General features: G+C 38.6%; 1 protein-coding gene across 2 annotated transcripts in view; it reads right to left on the bottom strand.

The window, feature by feature from the left end:
• Positions 1 to 18,121, bottom strand: part of ANO6 (anoctamin 6) — a 198,322-nt gene that overhangs the window by 65,169 nt on the left and 115,032 nt on the right. For both annotated transcript variants that reach the window (XM_023256976.2, XM_023256977.2), the window contains 4 exons: positions 4,986 to 5,051; positions 3,699 to 3,986; positions 3,383 to 3,496; positions 1,265 to 1,380 (listed from right to left, as the gene is read on the bottom strand). In XM_023256976.2, the coding sequence (XP_023112744.1) occupies positions 1,265 to 1,380; positions 3,383 to 3,496; positions 3,699 to 3,986; positions 4,986 to 5,051 (584 nt within the window). The remainder of the gene's footprint in view (positions 1 to 1,264; positions 1,381 to 3,382; positions 3,497 to 3,698; positions 3,987 to 4,985; positions 5,052 to 18,121) is intronic.

Below are 18,121 nucleotides of genomic sequence, written 5' to 3'. Positions count from 1 at the left end.
AATATCACAACTGCTTCTCATTGTACTTAATGTCTAAATGCTTTTCCACACTCCTGCTACCCCCTTCTAACCTGTGTCTCATGATTCTCTTTTCTCAAGTAGCACAGGTCTGCAGTATCTCCTCAAACTTGCCGATGTCCCTGTGGCTTGGGCCACTGCACAAGCTGCCCCTACTCCTGGAATGACTTCTTCTAAATCCACAAAACTCTGGATCCTTTTTACTATCCATGTGTCCGTTCGTGTCACCTGCTCAAACAGAACTTTTTTCACCCCCTTCCCTTCACCTCATCTCATCACTGTTATTTTCTTCATTGCAATCAGAAATTTTGTTTACTTCCTTATTTTTATTTATTGGTTATTTTTGGTCTATCTCCAGCAGCCTTATCCGAACATCAAAAACTTCTAGAGAGCAGCTGACATTAGTGCTTTGAGAAAAACAAGCGCTGAGCTAGTCATTACACCTCGTTAGATATAGTGAAATAGTATCTAATGGCAGATACAGGAAAGCCATGAAAACTTGTATACCTCACCATACAATTTAAGCTAAATCTAACATCTACTCCTGTGTAATGAAGAATATGGTGGGTCTTCATTCCCAATTCCTGAGACGTAACCTCTAAAACCTTGGATTTTCCTGGACCGCCTGGGTGGCTCAGTCAGTTGAGCGTCTGACTTTAGCTTCGTCTCACAGTTCATGAGTTCGAGCCCTGCCATCAGGCACTGTGCTGACAGCTCGGAGCCTGGAGCCTGCTTCGGATTCTGTGTCTCCCTCTCTCTGCCCCTTTCTCACTCATTCTCTTTCTCTATCTCTCAAAGATGAATAAATGTTAAAAAACAAAACAAAACAAAACAAAAAAACCCTTGGATTTTCCCAAGATACGAATATCTTTGTTATTCATGATGAACCCTTGGGATTACACCTAACAGTTTATGCCAATGAGGTGACTCAAGGAGGTCCCCTAGTTTGTGCTAATGGGATTACTCAGGATGCGGGCTGGCCATGCCAGGAAGACCAACCATGTGATTAGAGAGTTGGGGCTTTGAGCCATAGCATATTGGAAGAGGAAGGGGCTGGAGACCGAGCCACATGGGCAGTGATTCAATGAGTCATGCCTACATAATGAAGCTTCAGTAAAAACCCTAGGCAATGAAGCTCAGCGGGTGAGCTTTCCCGGTTGGCCATAGTCTTTGTATACTGTCATCCTTAGATGCCATTAGAGCAATCCTGAGTCCTCCCACTGGCATGCTCTCTACAACACCTCACCTGATAAGATCCAAGGGCTGCTTTTTGTATATACTTCGAGGATGAGCCCACTCCCTGTACAGAAGGTACCGTTCATTCGGGCAGCTGAGATCTTCTGACTTATGGCTGAAGTTGCACTATGAAGCAGAAGCAAACAAGGGAACATACAATCACTATGTGTTCACAAATCTGTTTAGTCAATGTGGCACTCAGACTTCACAGGCATTTAGTTGAATAAGGGGCACTCACTTACTGGAAGATCATCTAATTTTTAGTGTTTTTCAACCAATGGTATTATTAATCACTTAGGGCCATTTGAAAATGTGGGTGGGGAGGAATGCTTGGTTGTTACAATCCTGGAGAACACCTCAGGTACCTGGTGGGAGACCCAGAGAGGCTTTATGTCCTATAAATGTGTCACTCCTAAACAGTTAAAAATTGGGCTATTCAAATGCCCAAATTGCCACAGTGCAGGAACACCTGATAATCCAGCACCCTCCTTAGATGCCCGGGGGAACCAGGGCCTTAACTAGTTAGTGCCAAGGTCAATTCTAAAACCCCAGCATCTTCGTACCCGCCCCCCCAATTCAGCAGTTATTCTGTGACAACAGGTAGAATATAAAACACAAAGAACTTTGACATGTTACACACTTAGCTTATTCAAAGAAACAAAGATTCCTGCGTCTACATAAATTCAGTCACTCTTCCAATCTGACTCATTTTCCTTCCTCCTGTACCAGCTAAGCCTTCACATGGGTCCTGACTGCCATTCACTTCCCTTCCAAATACTACAGGAGGCCATTCCTTAGCCTGGATTTGGGATCACTGCGCCTAAAAGAAGCTTTTGTGGAAAAGAACTGGGCATGGGCAGATACCAACTGAATACCATTGAACTCTGGCATCCCTGATTAATATTCATGACAGCTATTTGCAAGTGTCCCCAAAGTTCATGTCATGTTATAATCACTAATTTTTCTGGGTGCAAATTTAAAACACGTGGACTGTCAGGCCGGGCTGCCATGTTGGGTCTCTTAGCCAGGAAGCTCAGAACCTTCTCCACTCAGCTCGCTGTTCTCTATTTACACACGTGTATCAAGTGGCTCTTTTGTGTCCTAGTTTATTATCATACACAGTACATTTCAATAATGTCTTCATCCACAAGAACACGTACTACACGGTAGCAATGATCAACCTCACTCTTGGCTTTCTTGGTCTTAGAGATTCAGATAAAATGATCGTGAATGTAACAAGGCAACCGTGCACTATAATATTGTATTTAATTTATTTCAATGACAGAATTTATTTAAAGAGCTTCGATAGAACATCCCTGCATTTATGGAATCATTAAGGGTCTGAAGCAGCCACATTTTAAAATTTTCATTTCATGAACGATGTTATCGGCCAGAGAAGTGCTCTTGAATTTGAGGAGCTGCTGTCATCCCCGAGCGCAGTCCTTAAAAAATGTCAACACTATGCAGTACTGCCATCACGACAAGAACTCTGACAGATGCCTTTTTAAAAGCCTTGTGATATTCCAGGGCACAGCGAGAAGATATTTCAGGGGGAAAACGTCTGTGACAGAAAATGATACACAAGAAGATCTAACACATATTTTGCTTTAAAAGAACTGAATACTTTTCTGGTTGATAATAACATCTGTCAGTAATTAGGAAAGTAGCCAACGCTTACATTGTACTTACTCTACACCAAGGATGGCTGTAACATGTGACATGGATTAATTTCACTAATCCTCATGACAACTAACCCTATTAGGTAGGTATGATTATGATCCCCATTTTACTGATGAGGACACTGAAGAACAGAGAGGCTAAATGACTTTTATAAGGTCACCCGGCTAGACAGTGGGAGAGCAAGGCCCAGAGTCCATGCTCTTAACTGCTAAACTGCACTGCTTTCCACATGAACTATGGGACAGCTATGGTTTCATTCCTTTGTTCATTCACTCATTTAAACCAAGGGCCTTCTCTTTGCCTGGGATTCAGCTGTGAACAAAACACCTTGGTTCCTGCCCTAAATGAGCTTGTAGTCTTGCAATATACTATCTTCATTTTACGGAAGAAGAAACTCAAGCTCAAGAAGATTAGCCCTTCTCTCATTTCATTTTGCCATTTGACTTACATCATGGAGAGGGAAAGCGGCTTTGTAGATCCCAGAGCTGACAAGTTTGTTAATCCCAAACTTTTTAACATTGTCTCTTACTTGATACTTGATCCGACAGAGGATGAAGTAAACCTAAAAAAAATTCCAAAATAGAATGCATGCTTTATTCTGTGTAACTAACAAACCATTTTTTACTATTGTAACTAGAATCTGTTTTCTTGGGGGGGGGCAGTTTTTAAAAACAAAAATAAACCAAGCAAACCAGACCACTAATTATTCAAACAGCAGGTTCCAAATCACTCCAAGACAGCAACTGAACTTGGCTTAGACTTACAATGCGGCTTCTGGTGGCTGGATTGAAGAAAGTATCTCTATCTTGAATATAAAAATCATTCATCCGGTTCTTCTCAAATGGGGCAGTGAAAAACTCTTGCTCTGGTTTGATGATACTTTCATCCACTTGGAGGACTTTGGTAAACCAGGTGAAATTACCAAAGGCTGAGGTCCGCGTTTTCAGATCATTGGGTTTCAGAGGCAATTTGATGTGCATTATCTCAGCATACGTACATAACACTTCCCATGGGGCATGTACTTTTACAAATACAAGCTTATCATCCAAAATCTACATTGGAAAAACAAACACACAAACCAGGAAACCAAACAATTGTTTTCATAATTTTAAAACACACGGATTTTTCTTATGTTGCTGGCAGTTAAAACACAGGACACTGGGAAAAGTGGAGATAAAATAAAAACAGTCTTGCCCGCCATCATACATATTTGCCTTAAAGATAATTTCTGGGTTCAAATTATTGAGCAAGTAATTAAACACTCCTTATCATACTCCCCTCATAAAATTAGTTTTTTAAAGTAGGATCCATGCCAATGTGGGGCTTGAACTCTCGACCCTGAGATCGAGAGTCAGATGTTCTACCGACTGAGCCATCCAGGTGGTCCCCAAATTACTACTATTTTAAGTAAAGAAAAACAAACTTGTTAATTTGCCCATCATTCCATCCAAATTGGTGACTAAAAAGAAAAACACTAGAATATTCATTGCAGTATTAGTTTAATGATAATTTAAAATTTTCTAACCTATTATAAGATTCTTCAATGTATTATATATCTGTTAAATATCATATTATGTGTTCATTAGAAAAAGATGTTGATGTAGAAATGCATTTACTACACATTAACAGGAAGAAAAGCAAATTATACAACCAGGAACTAATTCCTTTTTGAAAGGGAAAAATGTATATATTTTGGGTAATAAAATAATTTAGGAGGACCACAAGGTTATTTATGGATGATTAAAATACAAAGGATTTTTATTTTTGCTATTCTTACATTTTCTAATTTTTTTGTAAATGATTGCTTTTTGTATATAAAAGAAGAAAACAATCACTTATACATGCATTCAGTATTACATTCTTTGGCTATTAAAAAAGATGTGCTGACTTTGATCAGAAACAAACACACCTTCTATAATGCAGATTTTAACGGACTCTCTGTCCCAGCCTACAACTAGGGCCTGGCTGGAGTTGCAAGTTTCAAATGCAAAACACACGCAGGTTCCCAAGAGCAAAAGTCAGCCAAAGATTGGGAAGGGTCCAACACTTACCGATCTTGTCGCTTCTAACTGCAGGCCACCACAGATGAGGTTAGATTCATATGCTCTTCTTTTTCTCTGTCAAAAGAAATTGGAAACTATGTTAGGCCCTTTAGTTTTACCAAGGGCAGGAAAAGTCTTTTTTAAGAAAAACAAAACCAGGGGTGCCTGGGTGGCTCAGTTGATTGAGTGCTGGACTCTTGATTTCAATTCAGGTCATGATCACAGGGTTCGTGGAATTGAGTCTGGCATTGGATTCTACACTGACAGTGTGGCACCTGGTAGGGATTCTCTCTTTTTCTCTGCCCCTCCCCAGCTTGTGCATGCATGCATGCACTCTCTCTCAAAATAAATTTACAAAGAAGAAAAAAACAAAACCAGTTTGTATCTGAGGAAGAGATATATCTGCTCAAAATGGCACATAAGCAATGAAGGTGCTCTGGCTGTTGGTGATTTGTGGGTATTAGATTCCAAGGTGAAATGCCACGGAGTATACTTAGACTCACTTATCACTCTGGAAGGCCCTGGTTGTCTCCATGGATTTCTGGCTATTTGGGATGCATAAAAGTCTGTGGCTTCAGCACAACTCCAGAAACTTTTTTTTTTTTTTTTTTAACTTATAAGCGTTTTGGCACACAAATGGAGTTTGAGTCCCATTCACTGATGTTATTTACCAGTTAGCCTAGATCTGACATTCTAGACATATCAGACATTCAAATGGTCCAATTTTTGGATATGTATATTTCATCTCTACGTGCCTTGAACAAATTCAATAAAATAACACAAACAAATTTGACAAAATTCAAAGGAATGTTTCTCTGCAAGACTGAAATGCACATGAAGATGGAGTCCTCTAAATCTACAAAAGTTGCGAACTAATTCATCGATAACAGCTCCATCCATGTTACACAGCTATTTGAAAAGATGCAGAATATACTGTATTTGTTGATATTAAATTGTACCTGGCTAGGCTTTTGTCAAGCTGTGTCCTAAGCTGTAAGGAAATCATGTCGAGGTAGAAACTTGTTTAACCTTTTAAAAGAACACTTGTGAGGATGACACAGCTATAGTGCTTCATGAAAGCAGGAAAATGAGTGAAGACGGGGTGAAGCATACAAACCCTGAAAGCAGACTGCCTGTGTTCAAATCCTGGGGCCATTACTTATCAGCTCCTTGACCTTGGCAGGAAACCAACTCTCTGTGCCTCATTTTCCTCCTCTTTAGAATGGAGGAAAAAACCTCACTCTTCCTTTTGAGGGTCTCATGAGGATTGTATGATTTAAACCACCCAAAACACATATACTAGAATTAACATTTCTAGTCATCACAGAAAGTTAATTGGACCAATGCTCCCACTGAAGACAACTGAAAAAGCTAGATTAAAAAAAAAAAAAAAGATATTTCTTAGGGGTGGCTCAGCCGGTTAAGTGTCCAACCTCAGGTCATGATCTCATGGTTTGTGAGTTCGAGCCCCGAGTCAGGCTCTGTGCTGACAGCTCAGAGCCTAGAGCCTGCTTCCGATTCTGAGTCATCCTCTCTCTCTGCCTCTTCCCTGCTCATGCTGTCTCTCTCAGTCTCTCAATAATAAATAAACATTAAGAAAAAATTTTAAAAATAGACATTTTTTGATTTCAGCTGTTAACAAGATAGGGGAATTAGTGGATCATGGCCTTGGTAATCCAGCAGTCAGGCGACTTTGCCCAGGGAGCACTGTTCACAACTTGCCGATTGTGAAGGGGCAGAGCAGTGGCTGAGCTGCTGTGCTATCAAAGTGCCTAGAACATGGGAAGTGGCTAATAAATAGAAAAGAGAAGGTGCTGTATGACAAAGACCAAAGGTGAAAAAAATATACCTAGTATTTGGCTAAATTTGAGTCCAAGTGGAATCCCAACATATTTTGTGGAAGTATGGAAACAGAACATTGCTTTAATTTTTATTTATTTAATACATAGTTATACAGTACTTACAACATGGCAGAGACTGGTCTAAGGGCTTTCCAAATGTAATGCTTTTAATTGCTTATTACAATTTGAGCGTGCAATGGTCATTTAGAGAAAAACCAGCAAGTGCTACCAACTTCCCTAAAATGAACAAGCGACCTGACCTGCCATATCCCCAGCTTCAACTTGGGAAGCTCCTTCAGACTCATCCTGCTTCTACCTAAGCAGTATTTCTTCAGTCTAGATCCTAACCCACATTTTCATTCTGGCATGGTGGTCCAGTCCTTGTACCTGACTGCACCTTTCTTTACTATTGCTTAAAAGCATTCTTCGATCCTGTAAACAATGTTCAACATAGTGCTTGCCACAGAGTATTTGCTCCATACATGCTTGTTGAAAGAACATATTCAACAAATGCTTCTTAATTCATTCTACAAACACTCCTGAGAGGCATCCTGTAAAGTACTGAAGAGTAAAAGAAGAATCTAAAATAGTTTGCTATAGGGGACTATAGAGAAACCAGCACCCAGTGACCTACGACCTTCCAATATGGAAGGGCTGAAACATTTCTTCATGTGTTTCATGATACTGTAATGGGCATTTGTTGTTCTTTATGGCCACCCAACATTTCAACTCTCCCCAGAGCCCATGTCCACTAGAGTAGATAAAAACTCAGACACTCTCCTTCCTGGTCTCCTGTGAAGTTCAGCTATTTGCATATGAGCTAGGCCTTGTCCATCAGACCAAGCACTCCAGACTCTCACTCTGAAGCTGGCAACACAAAGAAGCTGGGCCAAGCAGAACTCATCTTGCTGGGTATTGGGAGAGTGAATGCCGGTCCCAGAGAGAACAAAAGTAGAGGTTATGGCAGATTGTGGGCATCACTGCCGGTCAGTGCTGCTCCTGAATACCTGGTTTCCAGACTTGTCTAACCCTTCAGAAGAACCTGTGAGCTCCCTAACATTCTTCGGAAGAACTCATTGTCTGCTTAAGTTAGAGCTCATTTCTGTTACTTGTCGGCAGAATCCTGACTGATACAGTAACCATAACTAGGGAAAACTTGTTAGCCTAAAACCTAAATCACTGTACAGGGGAGGGGGTGGGTATTCTGAGTAGACCAGACACTCTGACTTCTTCTCCTTCAGGGAAGATGACTCATCCTGAAGCTGTACAAAGGGCAACCCAGACTGTCTCATTAACAGGATCCATGACTGTGTCTTCTGTATCCCTTAGAAGTCAGTCAGGAAAAATTTCAGTTAGAATGTGAAGGCTCAGGCCCAAAGATATTCACTCGTGTAGACAAATGTCTTTCTAGTTAGAAGAGCAGGAGAATCCGTCAAAAGAGGGACTTCTCTGGTGACTAAATGGCTATTTTAATAAGTGCTGGCATTACGAAATCACCTAACTGTGTTAACTGGCGTTCTCACAAATTCACAGTTACCACTACAGTTAGGTCCACTCCTTCCTGGCCCCTACTCCTCCACCAGGGAGCTGTTCCAAACTTTCAAGGTAATCCTCACACTCCACACCTAACTCTAGACTTGCACACTCTGCAAGTGACCCTGCCTCCTTCTTTGCAGAGAAAATGGCAGCCACTCACGTGAACCCCTGCTAGTGTCTTCCCTTCTATGTATCAATAGCTAGCTGCCATCTCTCCTGCAGTAACAAGACTACATCCTTTCCCTATCTTCTTTTGAGCTTTCAGCAATATCTTCTCTCTTTCTGTTTATTCTTTCCTCTTCACTGCTCTTACTCCTCAGCCAACAAACACTTTAAGCGTTTCCCATCCTTAAGAATATTAAATCCTTCCATGGCCCTACCTACTCTTCGATTACCATCCCTGCCTCTAGAGAGGTGTCTTTTAATCTTGAGATCCTCAGCACTTAGAACAGACCTATAAAAAACCTGCAATAAATGCTTGATGAATGAATAAATTGAGTGGATGGTGGATCGATGGCTGCCTATTATTTGAGTTGCTACTGACTGTAGCAACTGAGCTCCCCTTTCTGAGCCCCCGCAAAATGTTCCACGAACTTTTACTTACAATTATTATAGAGTATAACAAAGAAGAGATACAGTTTAATTCTGGAGTGTGCTAGCACAAGATAGCTCAGGGACATCCAGAGTATCAAGCGATTTCCAGATACCTTGGAGTCTGAATTATTAGATGACAAAGGGGGATGGTTTAGAGAACCGGAAATGAACCAACCTCACAGGAGGGCGGTTCTGTCATTCAACATACCAAACGCAAACCACTCCTGTCTTGGTTGTATCAGCTGTATCACCATGACTGTGGTAACATGCTGAACTGCAGAAGACATGTCTCCTCCTCTATGGAATGACTAAATTGACGCTACAACTCCTTAATGGCTTCATGGGACTCTCTCCTCTCAGATTTTACTCTACCAAATCGCCCCTTTAGCTCCTACCAATTTGGTTTTCCATTTGGAAAATAATGGCATAATGGTTAGATGCAGAGTCAAAATTCAAACCCAGATTCTGTGACATTGGACAAATAACCTAAATCATACCAGTATCAGTGGCTTCATTTCAAAAATTGGACAAGAAATAGCTTTATCCCAGGTTTCTTTAAGGATTGAATATGATCATGAGTAAACAGTCCTCAGCATCATGCTTGACCCATAATAAACCTTATAGACATATTAGCCATATCCTCTTTTTCTGCCTTTAAATTTGTTCAACTTCCCTTATTTCATTAAATAAATAAAAAATAAATAATAAAACTCTCTTTCCCCTGCAGGCTTTAGAGGTCCATCTCTCTTTTTTAATGCCTAATATCTAAACAAAACTAGTTAACCTCAATCCACTTGGCCTCCACACTGTGTGCACCAGTGACCCCCTAATCCTCCAGTAGGTCGCCAATAACACTGTTATACTGGAACTCCAAGAAATGGACCTTAATGTTGAATTACTCAGCCCTCTTCTTGACTCTCCTGTATTGCTTGGTCATCCTGGTCCTCAGACTACCTTTTCTGATATCTGATGAATGTGTATATGTGTGTAAGAGAATGTGTGTGTGTGTGTGTGTGTATGTGTGTGTGTCCTCTTCACTCTCTGAAAGTTGTGAATACATCTTTACATTTCCTTGCTTTTCCCTCATTTCTGTGTATAATAAGGGAGGTCCCTGATAAGAGTATATAGTACATGTGAATATTATAGATGCAGAAAACCTTAGAAATACTTTTCTTCAGTCTCATTTTAATGACTTGGTAATATTCTCTTGGAGAGATGTACTGTAATTTATTTAACAAATCTCAAATTGGTGGATATTTAGGTTGTTCCTAATTTTCACTATTATGAAAATCATTGTAGAACAGTCTTTGTGCATCCATTATTATTTCCTTGGGATAAAGTCCTAGAAGCAGAATTGTTAAATCAAAGAACGCATGCAATTTTAAGTTCTTTAATATGTATTGCCATACTGCCCTCCAGAAAGGTTGTACTAATTTATCCTATTTTAGTTTTTATCTAGTTCTTTACAAAGAACTCCTGAGATATTTACCTGATTTCTCTCAAGATAATTGGTAGACCTTGGAGTTGGTTTATAATGCCCTCTATTTTACCACTCACTATAAATACTTAAACAGCTGAATCAAGGATAGGACATTTTTATTTGCTTAAACATGTTAATCTATCACCTTGGAGTTACTTTAATAAGACAGTTCTTGTTATTTTCCTTTGGCAAGGCAATTCACAAAGAACTAGTGGAATATTTTAAAAATTGATCAAACCAGTTTTCTGGGTTTGTCAGGTAGCTAAAGTAAATTAGCATATGCACAGTATTTGTCAAACAGGCACATATCAGGAAAAGACTACTTAAGATTGCTTAAATCTGTTTAATATAAAATCATCATCTTTGCTTCTCCATAGAATTTACACTTAGATAAGCAACAGCATTCTTGACATTTAAAAAAAAAATTAAGGTAGCGCTGTCCTCCATGTTAAAATGAAAGAAAGTTAATATTGCATACTGCCTGACATGGCCATTGTTCAATAAATACTTGTTGAAAAAGTGAAATATAAGGTCACACAATTTCTAACTAAAAGTGATCTATGTGCCTTGTTGGAAAGCCTTACATATGTGAACCTAAACTATGTGCCATGCTCTATAGTCTACGGTTTGTATTTAGCAGCACAAAATAACCAAACTAGACTCTCTTGGCTCTGAAAAATGCCCAGTCATACTTCAGACTGTGCTATAAATTCTTCTGTCTCTAGGGGAACAAATTCAGCGGCATTGTAACCTGGATCTTTTTTTTTTTTTTTTTAACCTACTTCTAGTAAAGCCAAAATGACTGTAATCATTGAGGATCTGTGTACATCATGAAAAAGATGGATGTGATTCTATTACTATTGGTGGAGAATGATGCTGGGGGATAAGAACCTCTATTCCACCCCAGAAACTGGAATTTTATTCGTATCTCTTTTGAGAGGTTAATACAGCTGTCAGAGAAATGAAGAATAAAAGCAATCAAAATCACAAAGGACAGACGGGCATAATTAAGGAAGCTTTCTGTCCCTAAGCACCTTAGATTACACATCTCATTTGGCTTAATAAAGTCATTGTGGGGAAGACTGGCTTGCGAATTACACAGCAATAATACTGATTGTAAACACCAATCTACTATTTTCTTTATGTCACCCAGCTTTTTCAGGATAAAAAAATAGGGGTTGTAATGCCTACAAAGTGAAATTACTGAACACACTGTAATGATAATAAAGCGCAAATCAGTTGGGATTAATGAAACACATGCATAGATTAATTTCACATATTCTTACAGCTTTGTTAGGCAAAGTACTGATGATGCTGTCAGTGTATTTTTCAACTTGCCAATCTTGGTTAAGCCTACAAAGATGAATGAGGAATAAGTTAAAGGTACTTAATTTGTACAAAAAAAATTACCGTCTAATTACTCTAAACGCTATTTATTAGTTATATATCATGTGCTCAAGGTTTGGTAAGTGGAATAAATTATTTAATTGGGATTTAATTTAAGTTCACATGTTGGTGATAAAATATTTAATGTGAGTGGACTGATCTGATGAGGAATTTACTCAAGTAGGTAGTGTGTATTCTCTAGGGGACAGAAAAAAGATGAGCATTCTAAATAATAAGCATGGAATGGAAGCGAATATTTAGCTGAAATTCACTTCAAATTTTCTTTATAAATTAACATTTTAGGTGTAATTATAAAAGAAACAAATGCTCTTTGTGGGTAACAGAAAACAGAAATTTTTTGAGAAGGGGAAAACTATCATCTAATAACATCTCACTGCTGAGATAACTACTGTAACATTTTAGTGCAAGGTTTTCCAAATGTACTTACTTATACAAAAAACTTGGAGCACTGGCTTCAAATGCAGATTTTTGGGCTCTTCTGGAGATTCTGACTCAGTAGGTACACAATGCTGTCTGAACAATCTACTTTCAAGGAGCAAAACAAGTGCCTCTTCTCAGACAAAATTAAGAAACACTGCTTTTAAAACACGCCTTCTCTATGTATATACAGCAGCTATTCTTTTGTGATGATTTAGCCCTTTCAAGCCTAATCCTTATGAAAATTCAGCGTAGTTCTTTCTCCCCATCTTATACCTTTTAAAAAGTGAGACACATGTGTATTTTTGGGACAGGGCAAATGACAGCTTCTTCCTTCAAACCTAAGGCCAGATCTCAGAAGGACCAGGCAGGGAAAGGAAAGGATTTTCTGTTCTCCACATCTCTGTGAGATGAAATGGAAGAATCAGGTTTTACTTATAAGGATTTCACGGTCCTTTTTGTTTGTCTGTTCTAAGGACAGTCTGGACCCAAGGGCACTTCCCATTTTGGGAATAAGAAGATTTGGGTTCATTGCTCTTATGCTGAGTACTCAAAAATAAAACCAAACATGCTTATACCAGGCGACACATTTTGTAGCTGTGATGTGAAACTGCTGATTCTAGTTTACTTTATTCCTTTTAACCTACAATCCTAGTATAAGCAAGGAGGGTGTAAAGAAAGGAGATAAAAATATAAAGGGCTCCCTACCTTAGTCTAAAATGCTAACGAGTTGAAGCTAAACCTGATTTTGCTCCCTACAATAGAAGAGAGGACACTTACCAGAAGTTATCTGGGAAGGTAAAACCAGCCAACGATGGTTACCATCATTTCTTCTTAACCTATCTTAAGATGAGCCTCAGGTTTCCAATTCATGGACTATCTGGTGAACATGTCATTTCCAGGAATTATTTTATACTGTTCTGATTCTTCATAATCCCCTTCTGCCATCCCTTTGGTTCTTCAATTTGGAGAAGATAGGCCAATGTTAAGTCTAGTCAATCACGGCTTCCCTTTTATGAGGCTCCATGGAATAAATTTCTTTCTGGGAGATTATCAAAACATTATGTTTCTTTTGGACAGTTTTATTTTTATTGTGTTAAGACATTAGACTGTATTATTAATAACATCTCCCATTTTCTTTGGCTACTAGAAAATTCAGAGGCAAATTTATAGCTCAACACTAACTTCTGAACAGGACCTATGGTTACTTAAAAAGTCACTTTATTACTCTGATACCTGGCTTCATTTTATTTTCTTGGACTTTACATTTGTCACTCTGTGTTTCTCATCTAATTACTTTTCATTCTTGATATTATTTCTGTAAGTGACCTCAAATACTTTATAACGAATTATAAATAAACTATGTCAATGTAGTATTAGCATAAGTAAGGAGCTAATGACTGGGAAAAACGTACGTTGCGAGCTGAAGTCAATAATAAATGATTTTTGAGTTATCTATACTGTTATCATCTATTGGCCACAAATGACCATATATTTAATGCACATAAGACTTAAGGAGGAATCAAGCCATGTGATCCCTCAATAGATACAAAAGAAAGCATTTGATAAAATTGAAAATCCAGTTATAAAACTCCTAGCAATCTAGGACTAGAAGGCGACTCCTTTAATTTTTTTGAAGGAAAACTGCCAAAATTTGATAGCAGTTGTGATATTTAATGGGGAAACTTTAGAAACATTCCCATTAAAATCAGGAACCCTATAATAGTGACTACTATGTGTTCCTGGTTTTATTCAAGAGGTCTTAGCCATTGCACCTGGACAAGGAAAGGAAAGAAGTATAAAGATGGCAAAGGTAGAGCAAAACTCTCATCATTCATAGATAATGTGGTCTTTTTCTGAGAACACTTAAAAGATCCATTGCAAGTTGTTAGAACTAAAAAGAGTTTATCAAGGTTTCTTGGTAGAACTTATGAAAACCAATGGACTTTATACACAATAAATCGCAAAGCACAATTTAAAGTGCTTCTGACAATATCAACAAAATTTTAAAATAAAAATAGTTAAGGAGTGCCTGGGTGGTTCAGTAGGTTAAGCGTCTGACTTCAGCACAGGTCATGATGATCTCATGGTTCGTGGGTTTGAGCCCCGCATCAGGCTTTGTGCTGATAGCTCAGAGCCTGGAGCCTGCTTCAGATACTGGGTCTCCCTCTCTCTCTGCCCCTCTCCCACTCATCCTCTGTCTGCAAAAATAAACATTACATTTTTTTTTTAAAAAGAATAGTAAAAATGTACAAGATCAGGGAAAGATAAATACCATACGATTTCATTCATATGTGGAACTTAAACAACAAAACAAATGATCATAGGGGCAAAAAGAGAGAGACAAACCAAGAAACAGACTCTTAACTACAGAGAGCAAACCGATGGTTACCAGAGGGGAGGAGAGTGGGATGGGTTAAATAGGTGATGGGGATTAAGGATTATAATTATTGTGATGAGCACCAGGTGTGGTATCTAAGTCTTGAATCACTAAATTGTACACCTGAAATTAAAAAAAAAAAAAAATGGACAAGATCTTCATGGACACTGTTATAAAAGTTTACTAAAAAATATAAGACCTCAGGGGTGCCTGGGTGGCTCAGTCAGTTAAGCATCCGACTTCAGCTCAGGTCATGATCTCACAGTTTGTGACTTTGAGCTTTGTGTCGGGCTCTGACAGCTCAGAGCCTGGAGCCTGCTTCAGATTCTGTGTCTCCCACTCTCTCTCTCTGCTCCTTTCCAGCTAATGTTCTGTCTCTCTCTCTCAAAAATAAATAAACATTAAAAAAAAAAAACTTAAAAAAATGTATAAAACCTCAGTAAATGGAGAGATATAATGTGTTCACTGTAGTAGAACTTTTTGATGAACTTTGAAACATGTCCAAAGAGATCTCTTCCGGCTTCTAGGCAAACATTTCCAGCCTCATGATAACTCATCTAAAACAATGGATAACAGTTTTAAAAAGTTCACAGGATCTGGAACCAATTAGTTAGCTGTCTCACATTATTTGAAAGTTTGGATACAATTTAGTTCGATTGCTCATTTCTCAAAAACCTCACATTCTATGGTGTCCACCAGCCAGATTCTTCTGCTGCATACTAAAGAATTCTTAAAGTCAGATATGAAATACAAATTTACATTTCCATACAAAAATTCTCATCTAACTTCAAGGAAATGAATTTTCTGTTAACTTTTAGGAATGGCTTGTGCAGATAAAAAATTAAATGAATAAAACACTTAGTCAGGATTGCTTATATGGTCTTTATGCTACCTAGACCCCTCCACCCTCTTTACCATCCCCCGAATTCTACCTTTACTTGGTCATAAACTCATATGTTGGAAGGGAGGTCAAGGGTCATATGAAACACAATTCAAAATAGATCGATTCTGCCACTTGTTCGCAGTTCTAGCAAAAGGAAGTGGAAGAAGCATTGCTAACAAAACTAAGCAGAAGGGGTTGGAGAAAATTACAGAAACTTGTTTTATTTAGAACATCTCTGCTCTTCATAATGTACATGGAACATATTTAGATATCACTAATCATGTACTATGCCACACACTGCTGGCTACCTACTGAACAGTCAGTCACTTCCCCCTTCTTCACTGCTAAGAAAAGCCTGATGGTTTTCCAGGTATTGCGTGATCAGGCAATTTAAAAGATGAAAGGCTAATCTTCATGTGTCTGTGGTAATGATGGGAAGTAATAATTCCATTGTCTTGCCAACAAGAAGTTTTGGAACAGACTGTGACAGACCATGAACTGTGAAGGCAAGTCTGCTTAGGGCCCTTCTAGGGGAGCTTTCTTCCCCCTTAAAAAAGGGCATTCCCTCTTCTCACCTCCAGATGCCTTGAGTACAAGAGCCATCTTGTAACCAAGTGAAGTCAGTTTAAGAACAGAAACATAATGAGGCTGGCAGGGCAAAGGATGTTAGGAGTTCAATTCCTGATGACCTCTTTAAGTCAATAAATTATCCAACCCAGAAATGGTTTTACCTCTAGGCTACATTTTTTTTTTTAAGAGAGAGAACACACATGCACATGGGGGAATGGGCAGAGAGAGAGGGAGAGAGAGAATCCTAAGTGGGCTCCATGCTCTGTCTTAAAGCCCGACTTGGGCCTTGATTTCACGACAGTGAGATCATGACCTAAGCTGAAATCAAGATTCAGATGCTTAACTGACTGAGCTGCCCAGGTGCCCAGATGCTTTAATGGAGGGCTATTTCTTAAGTGAGAAAATTATTTCCTTTAGCATTTAAGACATTTTGAGTTCTTGCAGAAAAACAAAAAACAAAAACAAAAACCATTCAAACTGATTCAGTGCCCAGGATAGTGTAGGCTAAATGGTCATGCATTATTGAAACAACTTATAATCATTCCCCATGCCTAATCTAAATGATTAACACTTTTTATCTTATTTAAAAATATTTTTAATGTTTATTTATTTTTGAGAGAGAGACAGAGACAGAGTACAAGCAGGAAAGAGATGGTAGAAAGAGAGACACAGAATCTGAAGCAGGATCCAGGCTCTGAGCTGTCAGAGCAGAGCCCTACATGGGGCTCGAACTCACAAACCATGAGATCATGACCTGAGCCAAAGTCAGGCGCTTAACCCACTCAGCCACCCAAGGTGCCCTGATTTGTACTTTTTAAAGGAAGGTGTGAAGTTCCTGAGGTATTTTCACTAATATAAAGGGACAAAGTGACATGCTATTTGGAGATTTAGCTAGAAAAAATATTTTCTCTTCTGCTCACGGGAAGATGTAGCCTTTTACTCCTCTATGTTTTGTGGCCCTATTACTTCTTTCTCCATTTCTAGAAAAGTATTTAACAATACTCTTTAGATCAGCCACTGACAAAGTCAACCTTGGTGTTGCTTTAGGAAATCAGTATGATTTACACATAATTTTTTTTTTCTCTCAAAGAAAACAGGATTTTCGAATTGCCTTTCCTTGGTGGAGTCCTAAATCCTGAATAAGGCCTGACAGAGGGTATGATGGAACTCACAAATGTGTTTCTGATTAATAAAAATGTGATTCCAAAGCTGAGCTTTAAATTCTGGTGGAGTCTAAGGAATATGTACAAACATGGTCTCAAAGCACTTCAAAGCACGGGTTAGAAAAACCAACATCATGGTACATCTATCCATGAGTTCAGAGACTGCCAAATTAATGACTTTTTTTCTCCTGATTTATGAGAGTTACCCTGGGACCTGTTTCTGGGTAAAGCAAATGCAGCACTTATTAATAATGTAAGCAGCTCTAGGGCCCCTTCACCATGGCAGTGAAGCTCTTGTCTAAAACCAGAACTGTTTCCTTTACACTTTAATGGATTAGATTTGTTTAACTTACTTTACATAGTGCTTAGTGCAGTTCCACTGGCATAGGGGTGCTTAATGAATATTTGATGATGGTGACTATGACTGCACAGAATATATCTTAGTGTCCACAGGAAAATGATAAAACACTCTAAGCTACATTCCTCTAGTGATGAAATCATGTAATAACAAAAGAGGAGTCATGCATTTCATGCTAGCACACTGTTTTAAGAAAGCCACAAATAAGAGTAAGGGCATAGGAATTACTATTATCTAATATGATTTAATATGTGCTAACAATTTACATCACATTTCTACATAATATTTTACTTAATCCTTACCATAAGCCTATGGACTAGGTATTGGAATTCCTATTCCCTGACTCTAAGATGCCATTAGTGTGTGATGAACCAGTATTTTACATATCCATAAGAAAAATTCGGCCAACGAAATTATGATATGCCATTTGTAAGACATACCCTGATTTTAAAGATGTCAAAATGTAAAAATAATATGCATCTCAAAAATGATAATGAAATATGATACTGACCAGAA

This window comes from Felis catus, chromosome B4 (genome assembly GCF_018350175.1).
Source record: "Felis catus isolate Fca126 chromosome B4, F.catus_Fca126_mat1.0, whole genome shotgun sequence".
Taxonomy (NCBI): domain Eukaryota; kingdom Metazoa; phylum Chordata; class Mammalia; order Carnivora; family Felidae; genus Felis; species Felis catus.
This window is presented reverse-complemented; position numbering and strand designations above follow the sequence as displayed.